Raw genomic sequence first — 12,486 nt, 5'->3', positions numbered from 1 at the left:
ATTACAACCAAAAAAATATATATGGTCATGCGGCAAAAATTGACTTAAAATGCAGTTGAAAAAGATCGTCTATTTTTTTCGCTTAATGAAAAAGGCATATTTTTAATGGCTCCGACGTGCAGAAATGGAAGATATTTTCTATACTTTAAATTGTAAAATGTGAATATGATTTTCTGCATTTTTTAAACCTAATTGGATAAGCTTTCGATTAAATGTAATTCCAATCCTGTATTATCCAATCAGAAGCCGTATAGGATTCTATTCTGAGTACCATCTTGGGCTAAAAAACTTGCCGGTAAAATGTAAACAAATAATTGCGCTCTTGTTACCATATCTCTTCAGTGACGCTCGTGGCCAAAATATTTGAAAATAAAAAAAACTAACAATCGTTGAAGAGCTGATAAAATAACAAAAAAGGATCAAAAGTAAATTTCAAGAACTAAAAAGGAGGAAAATAAACATGGCCCAAGTTTTCGACATAATAATTATCTACAGGTCGAGAAATAAAGAGAAATCGGTACATAAAAATGACACATATTGATGAAATGTTTTAATTTAATAAAAATATACGAAAATATAACAATGTGTAGATATGTATATGACTATAAATTTCATATAAAAGATATAACATTGTGTAGACATATTTATTACAATAATATAAATTATCAAAGTGAGAAAAGTGTATCTATTAATAAGTAAAACAATAAGAGCAAGGCATGCATTTATTTTTGTTGTTGATTTCAAAATCAATAAGACGATGTTGCCGCTTTATTATCGCCATATTTCAAGCTCCCAAACAATTTTTATTCTTGGATGTCCAAAGGGTCTGTCATGAGTGTACATGATAAAGTTGATGCATGTCTGTAGAGGGCAATGTAAACTTTGTTTTTTTTTTTTTCTCTTTTTTTTTCGATTTGCTTCCCTATCTTCATTCTCAAAATTGTTAAGCCTTACATACCAAAAAGGACTTGAAGAAAAAAAAACTCAAACGTGTTACTTGCCATAGTCAATAAAAAAATAAGAAGATGTGGTATGATTGCCAATGAGACATCTATCCACAAGGGACCAAATGACACAGAAATTAACAACTATAGGTCACGTCACAGTACGGCCTTCAACAATGAGCAAAGCCCATACCGCATAGTCAGCTATAAAAGGCCCCGAAATGACTGCATAGTGAAATAAGTTTATGTGATGTCAAAGTATTAATTTGAAAATATTGGTAAATGATCATTGAGGTGTACCAGTATTAAATGATACATTGTATAAACTTGAAAAACTGCTATGAATAAAAAAAAAGAAAACTCAAGACTGAATTGAAGAATTTTTCTTGTACAATATAGTGCAGGCTATTTTCCACCTGCATATGATTTGAAGCCCACTCAATTTCCAAATGCATTTTTATAACATTGAAAACACACAAAAGACTTCCTTATTTTACCAAGTTGTTGTTTAAGTCTTTGTTTTTTAAGGAAAACAAACCATACCAGCTCCAAAAGGTGGACACAAGGGACATGGAAAAGTTTCGCTCACTCTTACAATGGATGGTACAAAATGGCAAACAAACACGTGTCTGAGTCAAAATCAATATTAATGAAAATATTCATTATAAATAAAAATTAACATACATATAAATGCGAAGATGTGGTACGAGTGCAAATGTATGTTTGTCTTTACAGCGTAAACAACAAGAAGAAAAGTTAACATCAAATGCATCTTTATGTGTAATAGATCAAACGTAATATACTGCCTATTTCAACTGTGTTTGTCATGATCTAACAAAAATACTATAAACATGATTTGCATTCCATACTAATTGATAAATACCTGCATTTATTTCATATAACTGAAACTGTACATAAAAAATAATCTTATAGACCTTTTTGGAAAAATAAATCTATATATTTTACACATGAAATAAATGTATTATAAATATGATGGAGATATTTCTCAATTAACGTCGATTATCATGTGGTAGATACAGATTAAATATATGTATTGATTCGGAATATTTTCGGATTTATACTTTCTTTTCATTTCATGGCTTTATTGGAAAATCATCGTTAACATAATAAAGACAAAATTGTGTGTGCATATTAAACCAAGCACTGCTCGCCCTTATACATTTTCCTGTTATTTACCCCAGTTAGACCTATAGTTAACAAAGTTCAACTTAAAAAATGAAAACAACAAGTTATAAATTTTCATGCGTCCGAAGCGCTTTCTGGATTTACCTTCATCAGGAACGCTCAAAGCCGAATATTTGAAAGCCAAGGATGTATAAGAACCTAAACAGTTGAAGAGCTATATAACCAAAAAGTAACTAAACAAATAGCCAAATCCATCTAAGGTCAACTTTGCCTGAGGGAGATGAAACCTCAGTTTCTAAAATACCGTCTGTTTAAAGTTGATGTTACTACACCTTCAAGGTTTACTTCCTTAACACACAAAAACCTTCAACCCGGCACTGGACGGACTTACGAACGTGCGTACGAATAAACTTGACAAACATGATGACCCCAACAATTGTAGGGGTAAAAACGCATCACTATTTAAAACTCAAATAATTCTATTATGTAAAAAAGCTACCAATCTTTACAGTATGTCTGAATATCACTTATTATATGGCACGTTCATAGTTCTAAAGATTGTCTCACTTTACTATGTGAAAATTTTGTAATTGTATCTTTTCACATAGTTTTTACTAATTAAGACTTTGATACATAAAAATATAAAACATATTTCAAAGAACACTAACAAGATCACTGATTGAAGTTTTCTCAAAAACTTTTCTTTTGGAAATAAATTATCTTGTAAATAATGAATCGCTACTAAAAAGTCATTGATATTCATTGTTAGAACTAAAAATTACTATAATATATCAGATACAAAATTGTGACAGACGAAGGACAAGTAATATAAATAATCAAACAAATATGAAAAGGCCTTCGAATATCACAGATAATAGGAAAAGGACGGATCATAGATTAAACCATAGAGAAGTCTATTAATATCACATGGTAAAGATTGAATAGATTAAAAATGTAAATATCTTATACCTATTAGTTGGACGGATGTGATCTTCACATGGTCATGTATATAAAATATCACAGAAAATATATAAATAACATGAATGAATATACAAAATAGAATTATACAAAAACAACTTTTTCTCTAATTTCATAGCAATCGTTAGTTGGTTTGGTTTTCATTTATCTAATCTTATAAATAGTTCTTAGACTAAAAGATTGATTATTTTCCAATATTAGTTCACTTTTATCAATAAAACATCTGTTACTATTCTTAATATTTTGGTTAAGGAACACATAATCAAATAAAACTATCATAATACTTTCACCTATAATGACTTTAGCATTCCGAGTCATGAATGTTGTTTTAAATGGATAGATTAAAATGAGTTATAACGTCCCGCTGCATTTGTCGTATATATATCACAAAATTAATAACATGCCTAAAGGCTGACTAGTATATACTGGAATATAGCGGCTAGAGAGATTCCTATTGCATGTCCAATTCGTTCTGTTGAACCTGAGACATCCATCTACAATGAAGAAAAAAAACCACTCTGCAAAACTAGAAACAAGCTGATTGAAATACATATGCTTAGATAGTAAAGATCTGGCAACGCTCTATTTTACTTTTAAAGACTCTCCGGGATCTCAGGCTTTTGTCGTTATGAAACATTTTCAAAATTTTGAGGCTGACATTTTATTGGCTGAAGTAATACTTGCCAAAAGGGAAAATATAATGGAGTGTTTTCAGATCCTTGTAAGGCTGGAAATAAATATAACAAAAATATCGAACTCCAAGGCAAAATAAAAATAGGGGAAGTCCATAAAAATAAACTGACAACATTTCAGATTTGGTACAGGCATTTTACGAAGAAAATGATGGGTTAAACCTGGTTTGATATAGATAGCTAAACTTCCCACAGAATCTGTATTTTCATCAGAAGGAACTAAACACTGAATGATATAACAAATCATGGTATACTTCTATGATTTAGCAATTACAACAGCATTATCTTTTTATGAAATATTTTTTATATGAAATAAGTGTTTTCTTTCATCAGACATTAAACTCTGGCTTGGCAATTTCAAATTATAAATATTAATATCAGTTTGCTTAATATGTGTTATGTCTATATGCCATTTTGTTTTTCTTTTTTGACATATTTGTTTGTGTTTATGTGATTAAGATTATAGCACAATGTTGACTGCTGTACCCCTATTTTTGTCATTTGTACTTATTATGTCGGTTTGTTTTGTTCACATATTGATGTCAATATAATGGAATTTTAAGCGACTGTCATGCAAGTGAGAGGTTTAGCTAGCTATAAAACCAGGTTTAATCCACCATTTTCTACATAAGGAAATGCCTGTACCTAGTCAGGAATATTAAAGCTGTTTTCCATTCGTTTGATGTGTTTGAGCTTTTGATTTTGCCATTTGAATTTTCCTTGGAGTTCGGTATTTTTGTTGTTTTACTTTGTACATGGTTAAATAAATGTTGAAACTCACCTTCCAAAGAGAGAAGTCAATATCAGGTAGATTTGTGCAGTTTACTAACGAGCTGAAATAATAATTAGTTCTTTTGTCATATTGTAAAGTCAACCATATAGTAGAAGATTAAAATTCAGATGCGTTAGTACTAACATGATTTACAATATACATTTCATAAATTGTCAATTTAGAAATTTAGAAATTATCAAGATACAAGGTCCAAACTCCCTTCGGCAAAGTTGACCTTAGGTGGATTTGGCTATTATTTTTAGAAAAAAATTTTGATAAAGCTTTTCACGTATTTCGGATCTGATAAATCATTATATTTCAAATATTTGACTTTGAGTGTTCCAGATATAGGTGAATCAAGGAATGTGCTTCGGAGGCATAAAGTTTATCAAGTGATATTTGCCTTTTTTGACCGTATTATAACTACGACCATCAATTGAACACATAAAAAAATGGTAATAAAGAGAAAACAATATCGATGTTACATACTCGTAGGTCCATTTGGAATATATCCAAAAAGTGCAAACGGAATACATGATGATGAGCGGCCGCGTCCACACGATAAGCGTCTCCTACTATGCATCAATCATCAGCCATGCGCAATTACATACACAGAACAAATTCCGTGATAAGAAATAGGACACAATCCGTAAGTTGATAGAAGGAAAAAGTACCAAATATAACAAATATAACCAAATATAACTCCAAAAATAAATCCTAAAAATGAAGCCCATAAAACCTGACAAAGCCAAACTCTTGTCTATATATACCAATAGAACGACTGAACAACAACTTTTATATTTTGAGGAAGATCGTGTAAATCAACAAATTCGTTATAGTCTTGACTTACATCAAGAAATTGACAATGAATTTCGGTTGAGTTTTTACTACAAAATAGATGATTTCAGCTACCCAATTGTGAACTTTTAATTTTTATGTAGCAACATTCCAGCAGCGTATGTGTTCAAAATGTGATTGGCTTTTTATCCCATTTTTCACCATTATGCAAAAATCAAGCATCAAGGGCATATTTTAATAATGTTATTCAAACTATCACTTTTACTACGACGTTCTTTTCATCTTACCTTATGTCTGATGGATTTCGGAATACATCGCCATGTATTTTTTGAAGACCAATAGTTTCACAAAATACTTTTGAAAGACTTGCACTTCTTTTGATTGAATTTACTTGAGCTAAAAAATATAATTGAGAAACCTTCAATAACATAGAGTATATGAAGGGGCATCTGAAATATATAATTGAGAAACCTTGAATAACATAGAGTATATGAAGGGGCATCTGAAATATATAATTGAGAAACCTTGACAATAACATAGAGTATATGAAGGGGCATCTGAAATATATAATTGAGAAACCTTCAATAACATAGAGTATATGAAGGGGCATCTGAAATATATAATTGAGAAACCTTGACAATAACATAGAGTATATGAAGGGGCATCTGAAATATATAATTGAGAAACATTCAATAACATAGAGTATATGAAGGGGCATCTGAAATATATAATTGAAAAACCTTGGATAACATAGAGTATATGAAGGGGCATCTGAAATATATAATTGAGAAACCTTGAATAACATAGAGTATATGAAGGGGCATCTGAAATATATAATTGAGAAACCTTGAATAGCATAGAGTATATGAAGGGGCATCTGAAATATATAATTGAGAAACCTTGAATAGCATAGAGTATATGAAGGGCATCTGAAATATATAATTGAGAAACCTTGAATAGCATAGAGTATATGAAGGGGCATCTGAAATATATAATTGAGAAACCTTGAATAGCATAGAGTATATGAAGGGGCATCTGAAATATATAATTGAGAAACCTTGAATAACATAGAGTATATGAAGGGGCATCTGAAATATATAATTGAGAAACCTTGAATAACATAGAGTATATGAAGGGGCATCTGAAATATATAATTGAGAAACCTTGAATAACATAGAGTATATGAAGGGGCATCTGAAATATATAATTGAGAAACCTTGAATAACATAGAGTATATGAAGGGGCATCTGAAATATATAATTGAGAAACCTTGAATAACATAGAGTATATGAAGGGGCATCTGAAATATATAATTGAGAAACCTTCAATAACATAGAGTATATGAAGGGGCATCTGTAATATATAATTGAGAAACCTTCAATAACATAGAGTATATGAAGGGGCATCTGTAATATATAATTGAGAAACCTTCAATAACATAGAGTATATGAAGGGGCATCTGTAATATATAATTGAGAAACCTTCAATAACATAGAGTATATGAAGGGGCATCTGAAATATATAATTGAGAAACCTTCAATAACATAGAGTATTTGAAGGGGCATCTGAAATATATAATTGAGAAACCTTCAATAACATAGAGTATATGAAGGGGCATCTGAAATATATAATTGAGAAACCTTCAATAACATAGAGTATATGAAGGGGCATCTGAAATATATAATTGAGAAACCTTCAATAACATAGAGTATATGAAGGGGCATCTGTAATATATAATTGAGAAACCTTCAATAACATAGAGTATATGAAGGGGCATCTGTAATATATAATTGAAACCTTCAATAACATAGAGTATATGAAGGGGCATATGTAATATATAATTGAAAACCTTCAATAACATAGAGTATATGAAGGGGCATCTGAAATATATAATTGAGAAACCTTCAATAACATAGAGTATATGAAGGGGCATCTGAAATATATAATTGAGAAACCTTCAATAACATAGAGTATATGAAGGGGCATCTGAAATATATAATTGAGAAACCTTCAATAACATAGAGTATATGAAGGGGCATCTGAAATATATAATTGAGAAACCTTGAATAACATAGAGTATATGAAGGGGCATCTGAAATATATAATTGAGAAACCTTCAATAACATAGAGTATATGAAGGGGCATCTGTAATATATAATTGAGAAACCTTCAATAACATAGAGTATATGAAGGGGCATCTGAAATATATAATTGAGAAACCTTCAATAACATAGGGGGCATCTGAAATATATAATTGAGAAACCTTCAATAACATAGAGTATATGAAGGGGCATCTGAAATATATAATTGAGAAACCTTCAATAACATAGAATATATGAAGGGGCATCTGAAATATATATATAGATTCTTACATTGATACCAGTGGATTATCGGAATTATCCAATCGAGATAGTTAAATTATCAATTTTAAAGTCTGAGCCTTGGCGAGGACTTTAAAATTTATAATTTAACTATCGAGATTGGATAAATTCGATAATTCACGAGTAACCATGTAAGAATCTGTTTCTCTAATGATTAAAAAATACATTTTCATTTTTTGTTAAACCAAAACCCCCTTCGAGTGCCTTCCACATTTCACAAAGTTGTCAATTTCATTAACACCTGTTAGCATATTTTGAGCTGATAAAGGTTATGACCCTTAAATTCATCCAATCATCTTCTGAGATCACCGACGACCACACGTTGATTAAAATTTTTTATACAATGAGTGCAGAAAGGTATAAATTGTCAAAGAATTAGAGAAAGATATTTATTGTGTTAGTAACTATATGCCTGAATCCACTTTTGATGTTTTGGGTTGATTTTGCATAGAAAAAATAGTTTAGCGATTCCAACGTTTCCTTAAATTCACGCACCGTGATAATGATCTAGCTTTGTGTTCTGGTATGCATTGTTCTGAATGTTCATGGTGTCCCCATATAAAAATGATAATGCTATTCAACCATCAACAGTACATGAGGGTCAGTATTCTTTCATTTATTTAGAAATAATATTAACTGTTCTGACATATACTAGAAATATTTAGTCAATGTGGAAACAATGCCAAAAATATTAAACAAATTGTAATAATTTTGTTTTAATTTCGAAATCAAATTCTATTCTGGTAATCTCTACAAACTAACTGAAATAATTCTTTGTTGTATTACCTTCTGTAAATGCGAAATTTGAATCAGGTCTTTCATACCAGAACCTGTCCCCTTTCTTCATTAGTTGGAACTGTTTGGCAATCATACATGCGAATGTTGGACCAACGCTTCCGTCTGTTCCCGTCTCTAATAATGCGCCAATAAATAAATCGATGTCGTCCGGTGATCTACAATTAGAAGAATCGTGATTTGATGGATTTTATTTTTTTAATTTGGTTTAGTTTTCAGTATTTATAATAAATTGGAGTGAGGTGATAGTTTTTTCTTATTTTCTTGTGTGTTGAAGGCCTCACTGTGACTTTTAGATGAAGAATAACAATTAAAGCGCTGTTTCTTTGTTTTGTGTATGTGTTTTGCTGTGCATGTACTGATTTTGTGTCATGAATGGATACCCCGTATCCTTTGCTTTTCTATTATACATTGTAAATTATGTAACTATCTTGGATAGAATATAAGTACGTACGCATATACACTTGCTAGTTTTGAACTTGAATTTCCAAAGTCATTGAAGGTCATATTACTAAGTCCACAAAACTCCCTCCACTTATTAAATGGAGGTGTTCCCTGATCTCTGCCTCTTTGTATATTGATTGCAAACAGATCATCTCCGGGTGGATCGGGTTGCACAAACAAATCATCACGTGCACTGTCTACGAGGAAGCTGAAAGAGAAAAGGAAAAAAAAAACAGATTATATATTCTGAAACTATGCTTTTAGGATCCTAATTAAAGTAGTCATTCAGTTGAAAATGTCATTCTGGTGATCTAAAAACTATTGTTATATTTTTTTCTGATTTCTTTTATTATATGTCACTATTTATAATAACAACATACATACAAATGAGAATAAAATGCGAATTCTATAATGCAATTTAATTATTCAAATATTGAAAAAATATACTCCGGTGTTAATTTGCCAAAAAAAAAAAACAATAAGTAAAGATCAAAAATACAAATGAAAGAGAATAGAAATATTTTAGTTCTGTATCAAACAGCAGATTTTTAGCCAATAAAACACAAGGTACAACGGCTTAATATCATTATAATAATAAAGTATAACAAAAATACCGAACTTCAAGGTACATTCAAAAAAGGGAAGTCCATAAAAACTGACAAAAATGTAACGTTGTCAATCAACGGAACGAGTGAAAAACAACTGTCGTACTCCTTACTTGGTACAGGCATTTGATAAAACGTAGTAAGTAATACATCTTTACGTGTATACCTTTATCAATAACTCTATGTGTCAATACTCACGGGTCGATCAGATCAGCAGGATGAAAGGTCAACCATCTTGCAAAGTTTTGGATATTTTCTCCATTATTTGTAAGATAAATTTGTGGATTTTTAAAATTGTCTTTAAGTGAGTTAACGTTCAATGTGACGTAATCATCATGTAAGAATGACAAGTTATTCATAATTTGCGAATGTCCAAAACGAAACGCGGCTGTTCCGAATGCGTTTCTTATAGAAACATCCGTTTCAGAGTCGTATGTTTGATCATATCCTGTTGTTTTGGAGTAGAGATTATAAGCTGACATTGTGCTCTGATCAAGTACTGTAGGTAAATAATGATTGTATGTTATATGTTGAACCATGGCTATTATGATTCTCCTTGTTTCTTGGAAAATGATGTCTTCTCTTGTCTCTTGGTAGAACTTTCCATTTTCTATGTATGATATTGTAGCATTAACATCTGTAATGTTATCTAGGATGGTGGCTATACGATTGTGTTCCCTGATCCATACCAAATGGTTAAGTCCTAGATTAGGAGCTTCTGCAATTCTATTTTCACCTATGGAAATCAGATTAGAATATTTCAGTTACAACACACGATATTCCAATTTCGATTTTATATAGGTGATGCCCAGGTTGACCTAGTTAATTTGGGTGGAAAACGCGTCAAAGGAAATTGTGACTAGAATATGTTTGTTTCGTGACGTCGTAAAAGCACTAATTAAAAGATCCTGTAATGTCATATAAGAAACATTTCATATGATCAACAGCAGAAAAAAAACTATATTCAAGTTATCTAATGACAATTATCAAGGAATTCGTACTAACAATGGAAAAGGTGACGGGTGTCATATATGGACCACCTGAGTTCACTTCCGGATTTTTGGTGGTGTTGCTCTTACTTTTGTTTTCTACTTAGAATTGAGTGGACTCTTGTTTGTCTTCCGCTGTGTTTTGCTTTTGCCATGGTTTTTTTCAATTTTTCTTTTACTTATGAATTATTATGTTCTTTTGGTATCACCCACCTCTTTTTCTTGAATTTGCCTCAAAAACAAAAACAAAAAAACAAAACAACTGTTTGAACAAAAGCACAATGGTAATGCTCCAAATAAATGCAACAGTAGTATACCGCTGTTCAATAGTCATAATTCGATTAAGCAAAAACAAATCCGGGTAACAAACTAAAACCAAGGGAAACACATCAACTATAAGAGGAAAACAACAAAAAAACTGAACTACTGTGGATTCATTATTATTCGTTGGATACCAATTTTCGTGGATTTCGTGGGTACAGGTGAACCACGAAATTAAATGTTCAACGAATAACAAATTTTCCATAGGCGTGTATGCAGACTTCGTCAAAACCACGAAATTAAATATCAACGAACATGTCAGTTTTCCTTAATCCACGAAAATTGGTACCCACGAAAATAAATGAATCCACAGTACAACAAAACGTGTTTAAAGGATTGTCAGATATATGAATCGGTTGATGAAAATCCTTTCATTTGATATTGTTATAATTTACTTCTCAGTTACTAGAATTCCTTTCAACATATGTTCACTCTCACGTAAGTTTTAACGTTAATTTTTAATAAAGTGCTTGTGTCACTATAACCATTTAAATCCTTCACTATGTTTTAAGATATACTTTATTTTGCATACTACGATTTTAACTTTTATATGTCAACCATGCACTGTTTGTTTAAATTTGTGTTGTTTTCATAACTTTTGTATGTGTGTATATATTCTGTGATTCAGTCGATTTGAAAAGCTCACTAGAGCTTGTGTTCATGTAGTTTATTGAATATCGACTTTAAATAAAACCTTGAATGCTTGAATGTGTACTTTTACCTTTTCGTCTCGTAACGAATCTTAATTGCCGACACATTCATGTCTTAGTGTAAGATTAAAGTCAATTACTATTCCGCTATTGCGTGATGCCTAATCACTTGATATAACTTATCATCATATTTTATAGGACTAACAAGACGGGTTTGATATTTCGAGCAGGATCTGCTTACCCTTCGGAGCACCTGCGATCAACTTCGGTTTTTGTTAAGGTTTATGTTGTTCAGTCTTTAGTTTTCCATGTTTTGTTTTTCATAAGGTTGTTTGTCTTTTGGTTGTTTTACTTAGTGTGCCATGGTATTATCAGTTTGTTTTCGTTTTATGAGTTTGAATATCCCTTTAGTCTTCTCTTCTCTTTTTGGAATTTTGGGTCATGAATGCTCTTCAACTTCGTACTCTATTTGGTTTTTGAAACTGGTTTTGAATACGAAACGCGCGTTTGGCGTACACAATCTTGATCCTGGTACATGTAACTATGAGGAGTTTATTACCAATTGGTTACTCGACATCGTGTCAAACTATGCTAACAATTCTCAAGCACCTTATATTACATCCGGTTTTGATAAAAACTTTAACTGCACAAAGCTTCTAGGCTGGGTTGTATGTCTTCTCGTTTGCTCGATATCATATCTTATATCAATGTGATATACTCAAAAGTATCAAATACCGCTTCAACTTAGATGGTTTTTGGGAGATGATTTTAGACCCTTTTTGGTCATATAACTCTTCAACTGTTTCGGTTCTTATACATCTTTAGACTTTTAAATATTCGGCTTTGATCGTTCCTGATGAAGGGAAATCAAGTAAAGCGCTTAGGATGCATGAAATATATAAAGTGTTGTTTTCATTTTTTTTCAAATACTAGTATCATATTTCAATTAACCATTTTAATATATCCCTGCT

General features: G+C 31.2%; 1 protein-coding gene across 1 annotated transcript in view; it reads right to left on the bottom strand.

Moving 5' to 3' along the window:
• Window positions 1–537: 537 nt before the first annotated feature.
• Window positions 538–12,486, bottom strand: part of LOC127717444 (peroxidase-like protein) — a 29,953-nt gene continuing 18,004 nt past the window's right edge. The window contains exons 8-13 of the mRNA XM_052223084.1: window positions 9,754–10,291; window positions 8,961–9,158; window positions 8,498–8,664; window positions 5,618–5,726; window positions 4,542–4,593; window positions 538–3,562 (exon numbers count right to left, since the gene is read on the bottom strand). Of these exons, the coding sequence (XP_052079044.1) occupies window positions 3,473–3,562; window positions 4,542–4,593; window positions 5,618–5,726; window positions 8,498–8,664; window positions 8,961–9,158; window positions 9,754–10,291 (1,154 nt within the window). The 3' untranslated portion in view covers window positions 538–3,472. The remainder of the gene's footprint in view (window positions 3,563–4,541; window positions 4,594–5,617; window positions 5,727–8,497; window positions 8,665–8,960; window positions 9,159–9,753; window positions 10,292–12,486) is intronic.

Source organism: Mytilus californianus, unplaced genomic scaffold (assembly GCF_021869535.1).
Source record: "Mytilus californianus isolate M0D057914Y unplaced genomic scaffold, xbMytCali1.0.p SCAF_10, whole genome shotgun sequence".
In the NCBI taxonomy this organism is placed as follows: Eukaryota; Metazoa; Mollusca; class Bivalvia; order Mytilida; family Mytilidae; genus Mytilus; species Mytilus californianus.
This window is presented reverse-complemented; position numbering and strand designations above follow the sequence as displayed.